At 43.6% G+C, this 23,139-nt stretch overlaps 1 protein-coding gene across 6 annotated transcripts in view; it reads right to left on the reverse strand.

Moving 5' to 3' along the window:
- The window catches only part of UBR4 (ubiquitin protein ligase E3 component n-recognin 4), a 79,914-nt gene that overhangs the window by 21,882 nt on the left and 34,893 nt on the right, over positions 1-23,139 (reverse strand). For 3 of the 6 annotated variants that reach the window (XM_080381334.1, XM_080381335.1, XM_080381332.1), the window contains 34 exons: positions 23,028-23,091; positions 22,413-22,547; positions 21,568-21,742; positions 21,207-21,344; positions 20,635-20,756; positions 19,922-20,033; positions 19,301-19,431; positions 18,982-19,159; positions 18,685-18,789; positions 18,050-18,205; positions 17,195-17,363; positions 16,388-16,484; positions 15,886-15,993; positions 15,291-15,407; positions 13,890-14,099; positions 12,995-13,144; positions 12,065-12,292; positions 11,871-11,949; positions 11,126-11,368; positions 10,021-10,189; positions 9,278-9,422; positions 8,459-8,544; positions 7,891-7,978; positions 7,563-7,756; positions 6,271-6,510; positions 4,972-5,110; positions 4,333-4,458; positions 4,038-4,166; positions 3,234-3,577; positions 2,912-3,002; positions 2,445-2,529; positions 1,917-2,044; positions 1,065-1,194; positions 405-562 (listed from right to left, as the gene is read on the reverse strand). In XM_080381334.1, coding sequence (XP_080237460.1) covers positions 405-562; positions 1,065-1,194; positions 1,917-2,044; positions 2,445-2,529; positions 2,912-3,002; positions 3,234-3,577; positions 4,038-4,166; positions 4,333-4,458; positions 4,972-5,110; positions 6,271-6,510; positions 7,563-7,756; positions 7,891-7,978; positions 8,459-8,544; positions 9,278-9,422; positions 10,021-10,189; positions 11,126-11,368; positions 11,871-11,949; positions 12,065-12,292; positions 12,995-13,144; positions 13,890-14,099; positions 15,291-15,407; positions 15,886-15,993; positions 16,388-16,484; positions 17,195-17,363; positions 18,050-18,205; positions 18,685-18,789; positions 18,982-19,159; positions 19,301-19,431; positions 19,922-20,033; positions 20,635-20,756; positions 21,207-21,344; positions 21,568-21,742; positions 22,413-22,547; positions 23,028-23,091 — 4,969 coding nt within the window. The remainder of the gene's footprint in view (positions 1-404; positions 563-1,064; positions 1,195-1,916; positions 2,045-2,444; positions 2,530-2,911; positions 3,003-3,233; positions 3,578-4,037; positions 4,167-4,332; positions 4,459-4,971; positions 5,111-6,270; positions 6,511-7,562; positions 7,757-7,890; positions 7,979-8,458; positions 8,545-9,277; positions 9,423-10,020; positions 10,190-11,125; positions 11,369-11,870; positions 11,950-12,064; positions 12,293-12,994; positions 13,145-13,889; positions 14,100-15,290; positions 15,408-15,885; positions 15,994-16,387; positions 16,485-17,194; positions 17,364-18,049; positions 18,206-18,684; positions 18,790-18,981; positions 19,160-19,300; positions 19,432-19,921; positions 20,034-20,634; positions 20,757-21,206; positions 21,345-21,567; positions 21,743-22,412; positions 22,548-23,027; positions 23,092-23,139) is intronic. The other 3 variants (XM_080381333.1, XM_080381330.1, XM_080381331.1) reach the window with 2 other exon arrangements.

The raw sequence follows: 23,139 nt of genomic DNA on the forward strand, positions 1-23,139 counted from the left end.
CACTTGATTCTGTGAGAATGCCTACTTTGTTCACCATCAAAATGTTTAAACAATGCACTGTGTAGGCAACATACTAATCCACATAAACAAGAAGAAAGCTTTTGCCCAGGACCTATGAAAATTCAATAATCAAAATGCAGCTAAGTAGATAGGTAGGAGCACCGTGGCAAGCAAAGGTTCAGAGTTTTAAGAACATGCAGACTACTGGACAAATGTTTAGAAGTAGTATTTTTAAGGGAACAAAGCTGCAAAGCTGACATGGAATTAGATGCAGTGAATTACAGTCTCCCGAAACATCACTGCCTGTATTGTCTGCAAAGTGCACAAAATGTGGCCAGCTACCAATAATCCCTGACTGTTAACTCTGCCCAGTGCATCCCACTGGAGTTTTCACCCATGTTTACCTGTCGCAGCCAATTGTTGTGCCCCAGCTTGAGATCCAAAGGGCAAGTTCTCTTCCCACAGCGACTCATGAACTGTTTCCATTTCCAGACATATTTTTCCGACAAGTAGAGCTGGTGAAGTTCAGCTTTGCTGGGAGATTTCCCGTTGGCATCTACACCTGCAATATTGAACACAGCTCAAGAGAATTGTCAGCAGCCGTTAACTGCAAACTGCCATTATATTTTCTTCTTCATACTGGAACTCTCTAAACTGCAGTCGTGAAGCTGAGTAGCTTCTCATTTCTTTCTGCTGCCATTTTCACCTCTGCGTGGAGCTATGTTCAATTCCAAGCCAGACACAAAACCCACAGCCTCTCAGGGAATTCCATCAGCCCTTCAAGTTGGCTGGTATTACTTGAAATAAGCAACAAGTTTCATTTTTTACATTCCTCTGATTAACTTCAGGCACAGTGCATTTTCTGCTTAGAGTCTGAGCAACACAGCTTAGGAAAGTCAGTGCTACAACCTCGAAGGTCTAAGTGTGAAGCTAAGTGTGAAGACGGTATCAGATGTCACAGGACAGAAGCCAACACAACTCTGCAGAAGTACATTCCTTATTAAACCTGGAGGGACATACACATTCCTTCACAAAATTGCACAGAGTTAAAAGCACAGGACTACCTCTGGCAGGGAGGCACTTTTTCCAAGCTTCATATGATGCTTTGGGGTCCCTCTTGAGCCACAGCTGAGCTTGTGCATGGATTTCGTTGCTGTAAGGCTTCACAGTGGTGAGAGCATCCACAGGCACATCCTAATAAGCAAAAAAGCTCTATGAGTCTTCAGAAAGCCACAGCCTGTTCCCTTAAGAGTACGTCCTGTAGGAGAATGAAGGGTTGCATCTGTGCCATGAATAGGCAAATGCAGCTCCTGGACAACAGCAGGGTATGCAGCTGCTGTTAACGATGAACTAAGAGAGATGCCTCATTCCAGTTACTACTGAAATATCAACAAACTCATCTTTTCCATCCATCTGTGATTATCCGATAGCTAGATCAAAGCAGAAACGTACTTTCTCCCTTGCAAATCCTAAATTACAATCAAGGAGCAGCCAATCAATACCACTTTTATCAGAATTGTAGCACTGTATTTAAAAATCTGAGTCAAAAGTACTTGATTCTACCACATTTAGGTCCCTGATTCTACAAAGCTGTTGAAAGCACCAAAAGCCTGCCCAAAATAACCAAACTGTAGCTGTGAAGCAGCTCTTTCCCCAGGCCTCCAATGTGAGTGGGGAAAAAAACAAAGCCCAGTTACGAACAGTAGTGGTCAAAGCCACGAAAGAACAGTAAAAACCAGAAAGCAGTTAACCTGTAATTTGCAAAGACGAGAGTCACAGGACTTGTGCTTCCCTAGCAACAGGGACCAGGAAAACCAAGCCCTGGCTTCCTCACAAAGTTATTAATCACCGAGATCACTGTGCCAGACTTTAATCAGCAAATTTCCAGGTGCTTTGCTCAGCATCTAAGGCAGTACCTTGTTTTTCTTGCTGGTTGGAGCAGGTGGCTTGATCAGCTTTTGAAGAATGCGCAGGCACATGAGGGTGATGTTTTCAACAACCACTGGAGTCTTAATGTTCACTGCCATCAGAAAGAGGCTGAGAGCTGAAACACAGACATAAATTTTCATTCCACTGTAAGATCTGCAGAGAGCACACCTCCACAGCTCTAAACGGCACATTAAGAGCAATTAGAGTTAGGCACGACCTCATATCCTCAAGCAAAACTATCACATTCTCACGCAGCCATGGATGGAAAACAATTTTTTATTACAGAAAGGGAGTTTTGCCATCCTTCCCTTTAAGCCTCCATCTCTCTCTTTCTCAGCACTCCTGTTTCAAGACAAGCACTACCCCAGGACAAAGCTAGCTGGTGCCAACTCCACTTCAACCCAAATCACAAACTGAGTCAGCATCAGTTCCCTTCCTTAAAAGTCTTCCTATAGTGCATGGACCTGGGCATAGCAGTTTAAAACAAAGCTTTCGCACTAGTCATCTGAACTCACCACAACGTAGTCGGAGCTCCCAGCAACTGTCCTCCTTCGAGATGGAATCTGTTAGCAGCAGCATTTCATACTGGAGACTGCTAGCCTGTAACACAGACACGTGTTCAAAGGCTTAAGAAGTCTTGGTGATGCAGCAGTTCTTTTTGCTTTCTGATATTTAAAATGCACAGGTTCAGAACTCATCGATCTAAGTAAATTCAATCCCATGCCCATTTGGGATGACTGGCAACCTGTTTGAGAGAGCTGCAAGCAACAGCCAAGACAGGCAGAACTGCCTGAGGAAACTGAGGCATATACCTAATCACATCATTTTGTGCTTTACTGTGACATTTATCTTAACTCCTATCAAGACACAAACTTCTGTATTACAAATAGACCACGAGAAGAGAGAAGATGCCATGATAAGAATACAGCGGCAGTTGCAGAGGGACAGAGAAAACAAACAGGAAAACACTGGAGTCTCTCACCAAGTCTGGATTTGCCCAGTGTCCCTTCAGCGCTGCAGAAACCTTCCCGATGATTAAATCATTCATTTGCTGTGTGGCCTCTGGATTGTCCCTAATTCCAGAAGGAAAAAGAGAATACTGTTATGCTATGCTTGCACTAAATACCAAAAGCTCCCGGGATTTCAGCTTAGTTGACAACAAATATACAAGCAGTTGTAGTCTATGGTTTGCTGATGGTATCTTCCCTATAAAGCTACTCCTTCCTGATGGTGCATTTACAAGCACGCAGCTTTCCAGAGTTCACTGCAGGTCAGAGGGCTGCCAACACCAAACCCCATCTAACCTGGTCAGAAGGCACATGAGCTGACGGACCTCCTCCCGCATAGTGGCTGCGCCCCGGCGCAAGTTGTAGTCAAACAGCTCTCGGATAAGGCCCTGGGACACAAGGATATGCCTGATGGCAGAGTTAGTCGCCAAAGCCCGGAGCAACGTTATGCAGTGTTCGGTGACGGCTGAGGCACAGCCGTAGCATTTAGTTGATGATGTGTGGCCACAGCCTAGAACAGACAAGGCACGATACTGGCTGGCAGTAAACGTGGGTTGGACAGTGGTTCGTGAGGACTTTGTTGCTGCCTCTCTCTGTTGGAGGTCATATTCCAGGAGTTCCTTTCGAGAGGCAAACACTTTCTGGAAACGGAGAAAAGGAGAAATGAAAGGCATGGAATTGTGAGGCAGCACATAACTGCTAAACCCGTTCACAGGCATTTTTCATTACTGTGTATTTTGTGGAGAAACACTGTTAATCAACTGTCTCAAAACCTGAAATCCTTCACATCAATGGCAGACTTGGGAAACCCAGTAGAAATGTCAGCCTAACTCCCAGTTACCTGCCCTGTTTAAAGGCTTGTTGTCTACATCACCCCCAATGTAACACTGGAAATGTGACAAATCCCATAGCACTAACAGTACCGATAACTTTCAGAAATGATTGTTTTGTTATTTCCCTGAAAATATGCAGCTGGTCACCTATCGTTAACGATATCATTAAACACAGAACGGCAACATCTTACTTTCTGTTTCTGATACACACTGCATCTGGTGACAGAAGAAAACACTTGACCCAAATTCAAATGGAAGCACCTCATACCTGGATGATTTTGGAAAGTTCATCAAAAGAGTTCTTGCAGTCACCACAATATTCCTGGGCTAATTGGAGTATGTATCTATTCACACTAGCTGAGGTAGAACTTATCCCTCCACTACCGCTAGATTCATCCTGGAACAGAGGGAAAAACAAAAGGGAATCAACACGGAGGTTACACACAAAGATAACTACGGCAAAACAGCAGCCGAGGCAAGGACCTGTAGTTGCTCTTGTCAGTATAAAGGCCAGTGTCTCACCAGCCTGGAGTTCTGTGCACAATCCATCTGTCCCCTGTTACCTGTGGCTTTTCAGGAGCTGCCTCATTCACTTTACACAGAAGGTTTTCCAGCTGCGGTCGGTGTCCCATTAGCTGGTGATATACTCTGTCAGCCTTGTCCAGCAGAGTGTTGATATTTGTTACTGCCTAAGAATTAAAAAGGAAAGGAAACTTATTTTATGTTCAGACATAATTTTTAATTCTACAGGACTACAACCACCGATTTCCACATCTTCTGTCTCTTTTGCCTTTCTCTGGCAAAAAAAAGAAACAAATGGCAGTCCTGCACCCTGCTTCTGCCATGAGCACCACGCTGCTGATGCTGCAGCTCAACACGCTTACCCTTTGGGACAGGCCACATATTGCAGTGGGTTCTTCATTCATTAGCAGGGCTCCTCAGGTGGGATGGTAAAATATACAGTCCAAATTCACCCCCTTGTACAGCAAGACAAAGAGGTGCAGTGCTAGATAGCTAGTTTATAAGCAAAGCACATTTGGTGGAGCAAGACAGAAAATAAGAAACGCATTAGTCAGTGCAAAGCCTTGAAGGAGCACTGGTTTTTGTGTTACTCCCAAGAGGGATGGACCTCTGATGTCCCTACACTGTTGACCTGGCCAAGGGATACAGTATTTCATTAATGGATCTGCTATTAGTCTCACCTTCTTTCGATCCTCTTCATTTTCTATGGGATCCACTGCACAGCAAGGCTTGGCGTACAACATGAAGTCAAAGCGAGCGTATTTACAGAACCCACAGGCATTGCAAAGGAAGGGATCTTTCTCGTCATAATTGATGGATCTGAAAGGCAAGCCAGAAAGTTCCAAGAATGCAGCTGAGCTTTATGGAGGTAACTGAGGCAAGGAAGGTAAGCTGTGAGGGGATGCAGGTAACAGAGAAGGATGGTCCTTAAAATGTCTAACCTACCAAACTGCCCTGGGGAAGCCACAAGTGAAAATACATGAGGTGCATGAGAATGAAAACCTACAAATCAGGCAAAAAAAAAAAAAAAAAAAATTCCTTACAGAAGCGGTACCACATTCTGGCTGGGAAAAGCAGAAACAGATGTGAATTTGTTCCTAACAATTCTACTTTAACTACAGTAATTCCCAGTAGAACATCAGACTAGGGCACTGTGCCCTTTACAAGAACACAGATAAAAGGAAACCACTTTGTTTTGTAAGGTCTAGGCTTTCAATAGCTTTCACTCTTTACCCAGTTGCAGTGGGACTAGCTACAGCATACTTATTATCCTGCTGCAGGCTAGGGTCGCATGACACGAACTGATTTATAGCTCCCATAATTTAAGAAGGGATGTGGAAACCTTTCAATATACCAGTAATCACCTGGTCTACGGAAAGACTCTGCTCAACACCTTGACTCCTGTGAGGATTAGAGAGGACTGTGGGACAATAAGGGGAGAAGAGATATCAGATAAGGGGACAAAACTCACCAAAGAGAAGGATTTATAATACTGTAGTGAAAGCTTGAATAGCACACAGTAAATTACGCCCTGAGCCCTGCTCTGAATGAGGAGAGCTGAACAAAAGCTCTGAATAGACAAGTGAGCACTGTCCATCCAGAAGCTAGTCAGGGATCCTGCGGGAAACCCCCCTGCAATCGTGTAAGCGAACTCCAGCCGCACGCCCTTGGAACCGGGCAGGCCAAAAATAACCTCCTCCTGGGAATTTTCTTTTTTTTAAACTTCTAGAGTGCTTGATCTGAAACTTCTGTGTTTTTTCAGTATTGTCATATCAGGTTTCCTTTGTTAGCCCCTATTAACATTAAATCCCTGTAAGCCTGTTTTATACTTCTCGACTAATTTGATTGTGCAGTTGTATTAACCGGAATCATGTCTTTAAATAGCAGGGTATTTGGTTGAACAGCCAACACGGGCAACGGCACAAGGGCTCCGAAAACCCCTGGCGCTGGCTCCGTGGGGAGGAACGAGGATGACCTACCTGCACTTGTGGCACTGGTACACGTTTTCACCGCAGTTCCCACACACCCCCGGGTTGGCCGGGACGGACGCGCTGCAGCGGGGGCACTGCAGGGTCTCCGTGGAAGCCTGGTAATTCTCATAGAAATCTGCAAATTCAATCATCAAGTTCGAAGCCACAATGGGCAGCGGCAAGTCAATCTTCACCTCTGTCTGGCCTGGGGTCAGCTGGACTTTTTTAGCTTTGTGCCAACGAGCCGGCCTGGGAAAAGGGAAGAAAACAGAAGGGATTTTTTCAGTGGGGAAGTACCCTCCCTGCCCACGTACGAAGAGAAGCCAAACGCAACCGTCTCGGCTCCAAATCTACTTTAAATGGGATGAATGGAGAGCAGTTCTAGGATTCATTTCCTTAGCTTCTGTATTGACATGATATGTAGCCAGAAATACATTTTAAGCCTTTATCCTCTTCATAGAGAGATACTGTTTGGGATTAAAGAGCTGTTGATGCCTCATGGAAAAACTTTAATTCTACAGACATTTTCTAGGGATTTTCACCTCCATTTTTTTATTAGTAGGGACATTTGCATGAAAACAGGATATTTATTTCTAAAGATCTCATCTGCTCCCACTGCTTATTCTCCACCTGAAGTCAGAATCCTCTCTTTGTGACATCATAATCCTCTCCACAGCAGCCACTTGTGATGTCACAGAGGATTAGGACTTCAAATAAGCAATAAGCGGCAGGCACAGATTAATCCCTAAGCCAAAGAGATCTGATTCTGGTGAGAACATCTCAAGAAGTAAGAAGGGAAAGCATATAAGCAGAACTGGCTCCAGACTGAGCAACATATTGAAAAGGAGGCATTTTTCATAGGTAAAGCAAGCAGCAGCCGAGTTAGGCCATCCAACCTCTGATTTTAATTCTACTAGATGGCTTCAAGCAAGTGATGTTAACGCTTTCTGCATTTCTGGACATGCTGCAAGGTCCTAATCCCTTTCTGAGTCAAACTCTCCAGGAGGTGCTCTCGGTATTACTACCAGTTTCCAGACAATTAAGTGCTTAAAACTGAGCCTCTACAAAGTTTGCACACACAAATTTTACAGGCGTATGTCAAGCTCTAGGTGAAAGCTGGATCTTTTCTTCAACAGTTTCTTGTAGGAGATTCAGAACAATCCAACCCAATGTGGGCTCACAGCGATGAGTAATAGTCTAAGAAGGAACAAGCCAAAGCAAGAACCCAGGCACCTCAACAGAAAACACAATGTGAAATTCAGAGACTTGCACGCAAAAAATTATGGACAAAAGGAACGTACTTGTTTTTCAGCTCGACTATGGCTTGCACAGTCCTGTTGTTGTAATAGATGTTGATGGTTCGGACCATTTTGGTTCGTTTCAGGTCTCCTATCTTCACTGTCACTTTGCTGATGGTGTGGCTGCCGATTAGTTTCACCACCTGCTGGGTGGTAGTGTACCGCGTGTCCACTTTGATGGAGGAAAGCTTGATGTACTGAGGAGACAACACCAAGGACACACTCCCTGTATGATTACATCCCCAAAACCTCAGAAACACAGGAAATCACGCTGCTGTAAACGGTTAGGATCCCTGTAATCGCAAAGGGTTTAAGAACAGCAGTTACTTACACAGAAGGGCACCTCTGGATTGTTGCAGACGAGGCAAGGATCGCTCTCCAGGTAATAGCCATCAAATTCCACCAGCCCAGACAGTGTGCTGCAACGAGGGGAAGAATACCAACATAGGTAATTTGGCATTCGCTGTGTTTTAAACACAACAGTTTTAGTTTACTTGCAGTCCCCAGTCCCAGATGTAGTAACAGAAGTGTTAGAAGCACGCTGAAAATTCCTGTTTTTCACTAGGCAGCATTTTATTATAATCATTAACCGCTGAGGTATGACTCAGAACAAACCACTGAATTCTGCAAGTCTATATTCCCCAACTGGTTAAATATTTTGTAACATTTACCAAAAATTAAATCAAAACAGCTAAAGCCAAACTACTGCACATAGAATGTCACATTTTTCAGATGGCAGAAAGGAATCTGCTATTCTCCCAAGACCAGCTGCAGCAAGCAGGCAATCTCAGTAGGGGTCCTTCCTCCACCACAATTTTATTGAAAGGATTGCGTGTATCCCTGTGGATCACAGCTAAATAGCTCTTTAGTGAAATGGATCAAAGTCAAAAGGAACTCACTTGTAAATGTTCGAGTTAGGGTGGTTGGTAAGAATGTGGTTTTGAGTCCGGAGGATCTCCACGGCCTTTTGGGAATATTCCTTCAACTGAAATACAATTAGGAAAATACTGCCTTCTCAACGTTATTTTTTATTGCTATAAAGACATAAATATTTCCCATCTTGTGGTGTTCCAGGTCCCCCAGAAGATGCATGCACTATACCCACAGGAATTTAAGTGGTTAAATCATTACCCAAGAATGTAATAGATCCTAAAATTAGACCCTTACCACAATAACAGTGTTATTTGTCAGCGAATCACTACAACTGGCTGCCAAGATTTGTAAGGCTTTCCCAGCTCTTTAAACATATGCATATGCAAGCATCAGTGCATCTAAATCATTTGTTCCCAAGTGCACTGCTCCCCTAAGAAATCCTACCACCTCCTTGGTTCAAAAGTTACGATTACAGAAGATCTCTAGGAACTGAAATATCAAAAGTCTATAAATTAGAGCTAGCATATAAATGTATTTTCCCACAAGGGCTTCCTATTGGAAAGAAGGTTTCTTCTAAATAAAATAACCCAAACAACACCCTCCCTCTCAAAAAAACAACCACCACCAATCCCCCCAAAACAATACAATGAAAAATCCACACTCCCCAATTTTTTAAGGACCCCGCCTTTCTTAACATTCGGATTTTGGGTACAAAAAAAAATTTCCACCAGAACCTGTCATGACAGAATGTCTGTCCCAGCTGTATCATCCACAAGCCCTAACATAATTCAAGGGAAGCAGCAGGACCTGGGATGTTGTACCTCCTTTGCAGAATGACACTGTACCTTTTTCTCTGTCTGCTGTGTTTTCAGAGAGAAGTATCCCAGGAGATCTACAAACTGGGCAGCCTTTCTTCCATAAGCTGGAAGTTCTGGCCAGATTGACCACATGAGATCCAACAGCAATTCCTGCTGAGACTTGTTAGAGTTCCTGTTGAACGAATTACATATCAATTAGGCTTGTAAAATTAGCCATATAGACTGCACGGCACACAATCTTATTCAAAAGTAAAATACATGCTACAGTTCACTGAACTTGAAAGTATTATCTTGCTTTGTGTGGTGTTCAACATCAGAGTTCACAGAGTTAAATCTCAGCACTTCTTGCCACCAGCTGTTTTCTAGCACTCTCTGAAACGAAAGCAGCTGCCTTGCAACAACCAGAGTTCTGAAGGAGGTTCAGCATGCTGAAGTGTACCTTGCCCTACCTAACTCCCAACTTTTTAACTACATGAGTCTGCACCTGCCGAAGAAATTCACTTGCTCACACACAGATGTCAGGAGCCAGATTCTGCAGGCAGAAATAAAACGCTTCTTGCAGATGACAACTCAAGTAGTAAGTCACAACAACTACCTCCAGCCCCAGTAACTGCAAAATAGCGTGAGCAATGCAAGGGGATGCAATCATCTGCAAGCTTCAGCGCTCTTCAGGACAGAGGCTCAAATATTAACTCTTACACCAAGAGCTCTCCATAACCAAGCTGAGGCTGGCTAAGAAGAGCTGGGTCAGAGGCTCCCTCCCAGCTCACCTGTAGATGTGGAGCGCAAGGCAGTGGGCCTGCCATCTCACAGAGGATGAGTTGGACTCCAGCAAGAAGCAACGCAGGAATTGAATGAGGGTCTCCTTATCAGCAAACTTGTTCAGCTGGTTCACCAGAGCCGTACACAGCTGATCTTCCTGACTGCCCGAACTCTCACCTAGGGGACAGCGGGTGGCACAAGAAAGGCTTAAGAAAGCAGATGAATGGAATATCTCACAGACAGAACAGCTGCCTATTTTATACATCTCAGAGCGAGGATATTGGGGACAAACGACTGCGTTTCAGGCAACAAGCAAGTTTAATGTTTCTTTCTTTTCCCAAAAATATAACCTAGCACTCCTGACTAACATGGAAGACCACCACTGGAAAACTTGCCAGTAAGTATGTGAGAAATGTGCTACACATTCTGATTAAAAGTCAAGGATAAATCCACAGGGCAGTGAAAAGACTCACAGAGAATCATCTGATAGAGAAAGCCAAAACAGTGCCTTGAAGAATTTATGCCAAGAGAGAATTTATGCCCATGATTTTTATAGGAACGCTTAATTACTTTCCCAGGACTTTGGATATCCATTAAGCAGCAGCCCTGGCTCCAGCACAGCTTACAAGTCAGACAGAGGAAACAAGTCTGAACATAATCATTGAAGAGGAGCGCTGACTGGGTGTGCATCTCCAGTACTTGTTTTAGTCCCCATGAGCATTTCAACCTCCTACAGCCCAGGACAGGCAAGTAGGTGGAAGCTACTTCGTCGTTAGAATAGGTAACTTCCATTAGACAACTTAAAGCCCACTATGGTTAATAAATATTCACAGTGGGGTTGTGACGTACTCAGCATTTAATTTCAGCCCCAACTCTTATGGCATACTGATTTATCTTCACCCCTCTCCAATCTGTATACGGTAAACCTACTCTTCTCCCCCAATTGTTGCTGTAGTCTGCAAGTGCCCTTGCCACAAACCGCGACCCTCTCACAACAGTGCTATTTATCACAGTAAGAAGCAAGCAGTTCTCTCTAAACAGAACAAGAAAGGCAGAGAGGAGCGGACTTCATCCCTAAAATCACCCACAGAAACGGGCACAGCTGCAGCTCACCCTCTCGCTCCTTTTCCTTTTCTTCTTTCTTGCTCTTTTTAGTGGAGGATTTGCTCTGTGTTGCTGTCTGCCCAGAGCCTGATGCTGTAGGAGCAGAGGTGGAAGAGGTGCTTGATGATCCAGAGGATGAAGCCACAGATAGCACTTTACTGCCACACAGAGCACAAGACAGCAGCTGCAGGAGAACTGGCGACACTCCTTCATCGACCAGGAAGCTGACTTGAAGGAGGAAATAGAGAACCGCTGCAGAGAAAAAAAGAAAATCTTTGAAGCCTGAATTAAAAAAAAAAAAAAAAAAGAAAAAAAGAAAAAAAGAAAGCAAGCCAAAAAACCCCAGCGGAAAACAAAAAGCCCCTTTAAACATGACAAGGACCATCCCACAAACTCATAGAACCTTCCTGTCCTGCACTACAGAAGCACAACATTTGGGTAGACCAAGATAAAGTGTTTCATTCCAAATTACACACTGGAACAACGGCAGCACAAGCAAGAGAACACAGATCTCCTATTCCTGTTCTTGTAAGTTATCCATTACAACATATTGTGTTTCTTAGCTACGGAACAGATGCAATTACAGCACTGTGATATTTAGTACTGGAAACAGTTCAATCCTACTCAAAACTCTCAGCTGTGTGTCCCCCACTTCTTCCCTGCTGAGCTTCCCCAGCTGAGAAGTTTTGATTGAAACCAAAATGCATACTGCATCCCCTCTGCTCCCTCAAATACTCTCGGAGAAAGAACTCACAGTCATCTTTAATGCAGAATTTCTGCCAGTTTACTGTTCGCTGTGTGGCGATCTCTGCACAAGCCTTTAAATGTTCCATCTGAAAAGCACAATGGGACAGGATTAATCATCACCATGTCAGTATTTCTGTTACTGACATCTTACATAAATGCAACGTACACTTTTTCCTAGTGCAGTGGCACAGTTTTCCTTACCAAGCTGATCAATGTATCATACTGCAGAGCAGAGCCTGAACTTGCTGTGACCACACTGGCACGAAGGAAAATGCCTTGCTCTTCTAGAAGCTTTTTGATTCCACGAACATGAGAGTCCAGCGTGTGAAGGTCTCTGAGCTGGCGGTATTTATCCTTCGATCCACAGATAAAGAGCAAAAGCTTGCGGACTTGGCGGCGCACGAATGGAGTCTGCTGGATCATCAGGTACTAGACAAAGAAAAGCCTACAACATCAGCACTGCAAACTCACCAGTTTGCAACCTCTGCGCCAACAAAAATATGGTGGTTTTTTACACAAAGAAAAGATACAGGTGATGCATTTGTGAATCTGTCAGCTTTAAGGTAAAGTCACCCTATAAAAGTAAGTCACAGGCAGAAGAAACACTGAACAACACCACTGCATCATCCTGAGCTGTGCAATTGTCAAACCGCTGCTGAAAACCAATTTTTGTCATCTATGACCTCAAATACAAAGCTACCAAGCCTAATTAAGAAATCCTACCACATACTTGTGCAAATGTAAGATAATTTGTTATCTCAAGTAAGAAGCTATACAACACCAAAGGAACTGAAAAGATACACTCCAAATACCTTACTGATTTCTTTTTTAACGACTAAGTTAAACACCAACAGCCGAGCACAATGTTACATGAAGGTTTTCTATTCGAGTTTTCTGGCAGCAAACGTTGAGTTACAGGAAATAATAGCAATATATTTTTCATGTATCCTTTCCTATAGATTCCTGTTCAACAGGAATAAAACAAAGCCAACAGTTCACCTGCTTTCAAGGGGGATTAAAAATCAGAGATGGATCTGAGATCAGTTCTGCAAAAGCTCACCTCTCCCATGAAAGGCAGCATTACTGCAATTTTGTCATTAAAATCTGTAGGTGTATCACGTTCTCACTTACCTCAGACAAAAAGTAGAACCAGGAGTGATCAAAGATGGGAGGTGGGATGCGGGAGTTTGTGTCTGCAATCTTCTTGATCTGATAGGGCAGCCGCAGTACCATCTCTGTCAGGAGCTGAGTGTAGGCCTCAAAAACATCTGCAGCATGACCCTGAAAGCAAGAGCGATCAATCAGGCTCTGGCACCGAACCCTCCCAGGGTGGTGTCATGACAAGCTACAGGGTGCATTTATTGATTTTCTAAACCCAGAACTTTTCTGGATCTTTGCAGCCAGAAGAAACGTTCCCAGCTGATTTAAATAAAAACAAGCCAACAAACCTGCACAAAGACTTTAACTAGATGGCAACTATTAGGATGCAGTAAGCTAGTCCGTAGTAAAAGGCATTTTAACATACGAGCTTTCAACTTAGGAGAATTCTTACGTTTAACCAGGCTTTTTTCACTGCACCTGTATTTGTGTCAAAACACCCCCTCCCCAGCAGCATCTTAGCAGAAAGGCACCGTGGTGGTTGAACAAGTCTAGGATTTAGTGTGGAAATCCCCATCAACTGCTCGGCTTCCTTGCCACACACTAAGTAGTGGTGGTTCAGAAATTCTGTCTGCCAAGCAAAAGGAGTCACGCGATGGAGTAGCTTCCCTTCGGAAAGATTAACACTTCAACCAGAAACGGTGACAGCAGCTCCACAGCCTGCTTTAGGGGTGCGTCGACGGATACAGCAAGCTAGGCTGCTCTGAGAGAACTCAGAGCAATCCCAGTTGTAACTACGCACTAAGGCAATGGATTTTACTTGCACTGCTAAGGGAAAACCAGTTCTGCAAGGATGCTTTTACTTGCTTCTGTGCAGCAGCCTTTTAACACAGGTCATGTAAAGCTAATAGCATAGGGTGGGACTCACCTTCACATACTGGCGGAGAAAAAAAGGGCTCATATCAGGTGGAGAAGAAGTAGTGTGAGGTTTCAGGAGCTGGCTGGTGGCTACAGGCTCCTCATCATTCTGCTGGCTTTTCCAGTACTCCAGCAAAGACTTCAGCACATGCAGACAGTAGTCAACAGCGCCAGAGCTCAACAACGCAGCGGCAGTGGCACTAGAGATGAGGGAGGAAGACTGAAAACAAAGAGGAGATGGATTAGTAAAGCACCTGACTGAGAACCACTTGTGTTGGAAGAGCAGGGGAAGCGGTGAGAATCAGACAGCAGTTGCTGACAGTATGGATAAGAGAGCAGGTTTTTGTGAAACTTTACAGGCAGCTTTTAAGTTTGGGGTTTGTTTGAGGTTGGGGTTTTTGGTTTTTTGTGTTTACGAAAAGCAACTCAAATATTTACAGAGACTCTTTTGAACAAGTGCTTAGTAAAGGAAAACAAATAAAATCTCCTCTTAAGTCTAATCTCCCCTCGACACATGTGCCAGAGGCCACTCTGCTATGGATTAGACGACTAGGGCTTTTTTTCCTCCCCTTCCCCGGCTCCCCACCCCCACCCCTTTTTTTTTTTTTTTTTTTTTTTTCCAAAGTTGGGATTTCTATTTGTTTATCTGGGATTTGGCCAGCTGGGCGTGAATTCTGGTAGAGAAAGAGTCCCTGTTGCAGATGCTGCTCAGAGGCTCTGCTCCACCCAGGTATTGCTCCACCTGCATTCTGCAAGACGATGAGCTTTGATTTCTGTGGGAAGCTCAAGTGAATAACAAAGGCTGGAGAAAAAGCTACTGTAAATAAAACTATTAAAGCAGCCCTGTAAATCCAAACAAACCCCACAGCTCATAAGCTCATTAAAATTTGATGCAGTTCAGACTAAATTTTTTAACCTCTATGCTTTTTTATTAATCTCCTTCCCACCACACATACTGCTTTTTATGCCTTATTACTGTACCTTTTAGCAACAAATATCTAAGGAATCCTCTTAGCGACTTTTACGTTGACACAGCAGCATATTGCTTTCCAATAATCACATTACAAATCCTCTTTAACCCCTTCAGCACCAGTAAGATGCAAGGCAAAAACCTGCTAGACAGTTTTAAATAACATCAGTAATGCTGCCCTTAGCTCAGTCAGAAACTGTGCACAAAACAAGTGAATCCAGTTGTCTTCACATGTCGGTTTCCTTCATTCTGAGTTTCGGCAAAGATCTTTTTTCACAAGAGTCAAATAACATTACAGATTCCTCACAAATTTTTCCAAAGCACTTTTAACTTTTTCAGATTTAGATCAGCTATTTCAGTTAGCAGTTTTTAGACCACCTTTGATGAACAAAAGCCACCCAAGCACATCAACCCCTTGGCAAAGCAATTTGAAGAATGTACCTCACAAATGGAAGACTTGGATCCTGACTTAGTTCTGGACATGAACACACTAAGCAGCCTCATTACCACCAAGTGCACTTCATTCACAGGAGAGCGTTCATTTTTCTTAGACACATCCTGCAAGGAGAGAGTTTGCTTGCTTACTTCCAGAGCTGAGCACAATGTCCTAAGCATCTAAATTTCAGTGCTCTGATCCTCATGAAGCATTGCTAATTTCAGCTCAAGCAGTAATACTGAAAAAGCAGCACAAATTCCTCAATATAAGGGCAGACAGTGGCCTGGATGCCAGAGAACAGTATTACGCAAATGAAAAGCTATATATGTCAATTATGCATTACTGATCATGTCTGTTTTAAGAGTTTAATTCAAGCGAAACAAATTGTCATGCTCAGTTGTGGATGCCGGAACCAGGAAACAGTGCGAGTGAGACTCATGTCATTTTCTACCTTATGTGAAGCGAGCCAAGAGAAATAAACTGCCTGAACACATCCATACAGCAATGTGTTTCTGTGACTTCCATGCATCCAATCCCCCCTGGAAAGAAACCCTGTCAAGAAGGAGCAAATCAAGAGTGTGTGCACATAGTACAGCTTACCTTTCTGTCCATGCACAGTTCTGCAATCAGTTGGGACAGAAGGTTATCTAAAGCTCCCTTGTCTTTCTCATCATCTCCATCCAGGTCTGTCGTGAGCATCAGAATAACCTGGGAATACAAGTCAGAGAATTAATAGAAGGCAGGCTCCATGTTTTCAAGATAAATAGATGATCTTTCACAAAACGCTGCAGATTTTATCTTGATTAATCTACATTCTTTCCCAAATTCTGCCTGTGCCATCACACCTTAATACGAACATTGAGTATAAACCCAAAAGACCCTCCCAAATACCAAGAAAGGTTCAAGTCTAGCAAAGACCCCTGGGCAAGGAATGCTGTAGGGTAAGGAATGCTGTGCAACACACAACACTTTAGAGATGGACTCACCCTGTGAATGGGCAGGAAAGAGAAAGCGAAAAGCACATGCAAACAGAAACACAGCAGTAGTAGTACTAGTGATTAACTGTTTGATTAAGGCTTAAGTCCTGACCCTCCTCACCTACCTGCATATAAGGAATAGCCCGGACTCCTCCAACATTCCTCAGCTGAGGTAAGTTTTGCAGCAGCCTCTCCAGCAACATCAGTCGGACCATGTGCAGCCTGGGAAGTCAGAAGCCACAGGATCAGACAAATCCCAAGAAATACCAGACCCAGCAGGATCACCAACAATTTGTGCAATTTGCCACAGAAGTTCAGAGCATCAGGAAATCCTAAGGTTGTCAGATCTGCAGACAGGAGTGCACTCCCTCAGACTTCAGAGTCAAGTTGTCAAAGATGCAGAGCAACTCTGACAGTGGACATAGTTACTCACTTAGGAACTACACTGCCTAGCACAACCACCTGCCGAATTCCACTGTCTAGAAACAGATACTACAAATCCGTTCTGAACTGCGCTGAAAAAATGACTGAGCATCTGTCCCCACAGAATGAAAAACAGCAGATCTTTCCAAAGTGCTCAGCACTCCTGCACATACTTTTTTCCCTAACACTGAATTTCACAAGTCCACAAGCTGCATTTTAATGATTCCTCGGTTTACTAGACTCATGCAGGATTTTTTCATCGCTTCGTCCAGGCAGCAGTCTGTGGGACACGTTTGGTATGTGTGACACATTACATGGTGAATGCACAGAGGGAGGCATTTTGCAATAGCAGTTTGCTCTATTCCATGTTTCTCGCTTCTGGTTTTTACTATCCAACAGAGTAACAAATCACACCCCATGAGTTTCAGCACCTGTAGTCCACTCCTCTATGAACAATGACACTGTAGGTCAGGTGTGCTATTCCTGAAGAGGAAAACAAAGCCCCTTGCCTGTTGCTGGTGTGGACATCTCCCTCTGCCTCCCCTTCCCCTTCGGAACCATCTCCCTCTTGCTGGCCTGTGGTAGTGCTGATCGCGCCTGTGCTTGAGCTGACGCTGCCTGGCCCAGCAGGGTGGCCCTCAGCTGCCGTGTCTCCATAGGCACTACTACGGCCAGACACTGAAAAAGAAAAATAAAAAACCAGGAAAGACAACATCAGCACAATTGAACATGCATCTTGCCTGCTTCATAGCAATAGACACAGCTGAACTAGACTTCGGAATTACAGTTCTAAGGAGACCGTGATTTTGGTTATCTTCATAAAGCTAGAAGAGAGTCATTTCTACAGACGTAGCTTAGCACCCCTAGCATTCTTTTGTTCGTCAGCCTCATCTTTGTGGCTAAAATCGAACTGGTTCCACAGCAGTAATTTAAACTGAGTCAGAAGAGGCATGGATGGGCAGCACAGATGTAATTTTTTTATATAAGTCTGTGATTATTTTAGCTAGGTATGAGTCCCAATCAAAAAAAAATAAAACAAACAAAAAAAAAACCCCAAGAGAGAAATTAATCTGACCCCATCCAAACTTATCCAGCAATACAGTGAATTCTTGCAGTCTCGCTCTAGGCTACTGTATTCTGTTATTACAGGACAGCAAAAGCTACGTCAGATTCCACACTTCTAGAGAACTACAAAAAATTAGCAAATATTCAGTCTGTATGCCACTGTAACCATAAAATGATGCATGGCATCATCCATTTGAGCAGAGATTTTATCTTTGCCTGGGATTACCCACCCCCTCTCACTCTGGTAAAGCCCTGTGACATAGAACACAGATGTACAGACACCGGTGCACAAGACTTACCGCTGTGCTCACCAGCCACAGAGTCCACTGCGCTGCCGCCGCTCTCGGAGCCTACACTGCCACCATGGTCTGCAGGTGAAGTCCGAAGAGTTGAGCCATCTGTTGCAGCTGTGCTGCCTTCATCATCAGACGCTGGAGCTAAGAGAATAAAGAGAGCTGTTACAAGTAAAAACACTGCCTTGATATAACTTCAAAAGACGCACACGCTACGAAAGAAAAGCTACAAATATTTATCTTTGGGTTTTGTGTCCATTTTCAACTACAAATCAAGAAGGAACTTGGAAGTGTCCATTGATACATTTAAGCGTGCTAAAAAGCAGTGGAGGGGAGACACCCTGAGAAGGAAACCTTCTCATCAAACAGACAATCATGCAAGTTACTTGAAAAACAAATGTCTGGTTGTTTATAAATGCAAAATAAATACAGTATATGGTTTATTTTAAGGAGAGGAAATAACTTCCTCAGAAGCCTACAATGAAAGGCCATCAAAGCAGAAAGAGGCCATAACAATGCTATCAAAAATACATGAAGCAAATAGTAATAATCGGTTCTTCAAAACCTTACTCACAAACAGATTTTAAGTCATTATTTAGGTCAAGATCAAAAAAGCTTGATTCCTCGCAGTGAACAGTTACCTGATGCTGTTGTATCTGAGAGCGTTCCAGCGTCAAGAGAAGAAGAGCTGGGTGCTTGGCCAGACAGTCCTAAGCTCTGAAGTCCAAGTGCACTACTGCTGCTCCCTGCAAGAAGAAAACAAGTTATGAGTATCCTTCTATGAGAGAATAATGTTATCTCCAGCCTTCCCTGTACATTCTGCAGTTCTATTATCTTCGCTTTGCTGGAGGTGACATCAACAGCTTCTGTTTTGTTTCTCTCCCAGTTTCCTCATTTTCTATTTACCTTTCCAACTGCCAATAATGCCTACATCTTACCTTGCTGATCTTGTTGCAGGCTCAGGGCAATAGCCAATTCCACCATCGTTTCATCATCTGCATCTGGAGGAATATCCAGCATAGGAGGGAATCCCTCTGCTCCAGCCAGAAGAGCCTCCAGGGGAGAAGGGTTCCCATTATTCACATTTTCAGAAGTCTCCAGAACCATAGATTCAGACTACAGAAAGGAAACACAGTTCAGAGTTTTCACCAAACCATCTCTAGCTAATGGAGCACACAAACTGATTCATTGTAACTAAATAAAACTCAAGTACCTAACATAATTAAAAGGCTCCAAAGAGAAGCACTCTGGACTTACCACCATCTCAAAGTCCCCATGATCAACTTCGCTTTGCTCTTGGCTTTCTTGTCGGATATGCTCACCATTTGCTATTCCAGAACTCTGCAGCTTGTCTTCTGCATCATCGTCATCATCATCATCCTTATCTCCTGAGTGACAAAGGATTAATTCACAGATGCACTCCTTCCTCACATCACCAGGAACTAAGCAATTAAGGCTGGGAAAAAAACACTTAAGCTATCCCCCCTCATGAATAGATTCCGTGACAACTACAATTCACATCAATGCTCAAAAAGTGTCTCTTGGATGGAGACTGGATAGCCTAATTTCCATCTGCACACATCTTTATGACTGATTTATAAGGACTTGAAAATATCTGTGGAAATACTAAGACAGGTTGGATTACTACCCCCTAGATAAAATAATCAGATCAAAGAAGAGGTGACTATTTTTTTTTAAAAAAGGAAAAGACGAGGGAAAAAAAGGTTTCAGGGGGCAAGAGCGAGCAGAAGAGAGGAGAAAGACTGGCTTTAGTCCTTTTTAGTCCCAATTTATAAGGCTACTTTATTTTCTTGTCTTTTCTGACAAATAAAGTAGGTCATGCTCATTTAAAGGCAAAGACGAATGCATCTAGCATACCCATAGGAGTATTGCTCCGAGGGGATGATGGCAAGGTGACATGTCTCCGCTTGTTCCTTGGTCTCAGCACTCTGATCAAAGCTTGTTTGCAAGAAAAGCTCACTGCAGGATCCTAAAGAGTTAATACGTAACCATTAAACTTCTTAACCTTTCAGTGCTTATTCACGGTGTTTGGAAAGATAGCTTGAAGTACACTTACGACTCTGTTGGTCGTGGCTGACATAAGTCACTGCCTAAACATCTAAACTCCATTTCCCCCAGCAGCCGTGAAGCAGTACTCACCATTCCACACACAGCACGTGACAAACGTTTACTAAACCACAAGGAGAGAGAAATTCCTCCTTCATTTACTTTCTGGCTGTATGATTTTGGCTGCCTACCTCTGTTTTGTATCCGTACTACATATTATCATTCTACCTGTACTTAATTCCCTTCATATTATAGAATCATAGAATCATTTAGGTTGGAAAAGACCTTTAAGACAGAGTTCAACTGTTAACCCAGCACCGCCAAGCCCACCACTAAACCACGTCCCTAAGCCCACATCTACACATCTTCTAAACACCCCCAGGGATGGCGACTCCACCACCTCCCTGACAGCCTGTTCCAGCGCTTGACAACCTTTTTGGTGAAGAATTTTTTTCTAATATTCAATCTAAACCTCCCCTGGTGCTGCGTTATAGGCTGAAGCAGAGCAGAGCAAGATTACACACCGGACAAAGTAACATCTGCATGTAGATCTTGGATGCTGTATGGATACAATCCAGTTCACACGTGCAGTATCCGTGGATAATATCCACCAAAGCATTGACCGTGGCTTCAACGTGAGTGAGACCTAAGGAGGAGTAAAAATAGGACCGTAATCAACTATCTTTCCATGTCAGCACATAGAGACACACACTGCAGGAAGCATCTTTTGTTCATAGACTTCAAGGCACAATGTTAGCACCGCAAACATACTGAAATTTCAATCTAAAATGAATTTACACACCAGCCTTGTCTGTCTAATGGAATACAGCACACCCCATACACCAGCACCACTGAATATCCTCCAACACCATCTACGAAGCCAAACGTGAATAAATCAATCATCAGGCCCTTTTTACTAGCAAAATACACATACTTCTAACAAAAGCATTAGAGCAGAATTTGTAGATACACCTTAGAAAGCACGCAAGGCATCATTAGTGTCTCAAGCTTAGTCTGGAACAAGTAATTTTCTCTGTTTACAATATAGGATCCTTCAAAATAAACAAGCTTGACAATAGCAAAAGAGCTAGCACACCTGGCAGGCAGGCAGGGGCAAGGAACGCGTTTTTGGGCTTCGATGCATGTAGCTTCCAGAAGTGGTTAACTAGCTGGGTAATAAACGTGCAGCCATCTCCTTCAGTGTGTTTCTGGGCCTCTTGCCCTTCTTCACTCTCTGTACAGATCAAAAAACAGGTGTCAGATATGTGCAGGGGAAAGCATTAACAAGCAGGATAACACCAAGTTTATTTGAAATGGCTTTTGTTAGAGGCTCTGATGTCCTCATTACAAGGGCTATCACATGCCTAACACATCAAATACGGTTCCGGTTACACCGAATCAGATACCAAGACATCTTTAGTTACCACAACAGAAAGCTGAAGAACATTACAGACTACCTGTTTCCAGCTGTGGCAGCTTTGATTCTGTATAGTGGACCAGATTGTTGGGTCTCATAATAGCAATGGATCGAGCAGTGATGACCAGCCTCTGAAATACTTCAGGATCAAGGTCCTTTCCTTCTTTGGTTGAGGAACTCAAATACTGAATGGCTTTACTTAGCAACGCTTGATCCTGTAAAGTGAAAGATAACATAGGCAGAGGAAAACAACAGAGAGCAGCACAACAAAGCAACAGAAGCATAACTGCAGGACAGATCCTGGGGAAATCCAGCACTCGCTGCTTTGACTCTCAGCCAATGTCATCTAGGAAGGACAACTAATAGTAAAGAGTCACCCTGTAACAAAAGGAATCTGGCTCGAGAATTGATTTTCACATTTGCTTCCCCTCAGGCTCAAATGCAGATGGAAAGACCAGTGCATAGACATAATCATTCCAGTGGTTAGCAAAGGCTATCTGCAGGCATCTGTGCATTTACCGCAGTTATGTTAGCACACAGTCTAACCACGACCTACCCCGGTATTTTCCTAGCACCTGAAGCTAGATGCCTGTGGAAATGAAGCCAGAGCTATGGATGCAGTTTCCAAACAAACTGGATCTTGAAACACATGAAGATTTCTCTATATTAACTGACATTATTTCCCACCAAAATCTTCAAAAAGCATTTTAAGTAGTGAAGTTCTGCTGAAACACAAAAGCCAGTGAGGCAGGCAGCAGGAGATAAAGGAAAAATCAGCCAGCAGGTTTAGCGCTGCCATGGAGGAAGAGCTTTCTAGGGGTGTGCTGCACCTCAACCCTAAACTGTCAGGTTACAGGAGACACTGAAATCCTTGCACCATGTTACCTTGTGGTTATGGTATGCTGAGCGGCTGGTGTGCAAGCTAGCCAAGAGGCTCTTGGTTTGCTGCTGGACGCTGGAAGGAGCTGGCATGGACAGCAGCATAGTAGCCAGTTCCTGAGCTGCCACCTTATTCTTCTCCTGCTCCCAAGAACAGACAAAAAACATTCTTCAGTACATTTACCATTAAGGTGACGCATGGTCTGACTTCTCAGCGTACCTGCAGCTCCCTCCCCTCCTTGCACTGTGCATACAAGTTTCTGCCTTCCTTCAATACCGTTTTGATAGCTTCCTCAATTTATTATTTGACATTTAAGGAACATTTCACATGTCTACATAAGAAAAGTCCTTTTGAGATTTATGGGCTTCTACCCTGCTGTTTCCGTAAACGAGGTCACTCTACAGCACAAAAATCCCACTAGCAATAAATGCAAATGCCAATTGTCATTCTAAACTAGTTTCAAATGCTTTTCGCTAAGTCAACTTTCAGATCAGTGCTCCCAGCAAAACGGATGCTGCTCTCTTCTGTATCAGGCCCCCAGGGCTGCAGGAGGTGCTGCTGATCTTGCCCCTCCTCCCCCATCTCGGAAAGCTCAAGAATGTATTCAGAAAGTTACTTGCCTTCTCGTTGACTGGTCCTACAGCAAAGCAGCTTTCCAGCGCTTCTAAAGAACTCACTACTAGCCTGAAGGGAGAAAGGAAAGCAGGCTTGAGTACAGCAACCCTTCTCTCT

The sequence above is a fragment of the Falco punctatus genome (genome assembly GCF_963210335.1).
Source record: "Falco punctatus genome assembly, chromosome: 3".
NCBI lineage: Eukaryota > Metazoa > Chordata > Aves > Falconiformes > Falconidae > Falco > Falco punctatus.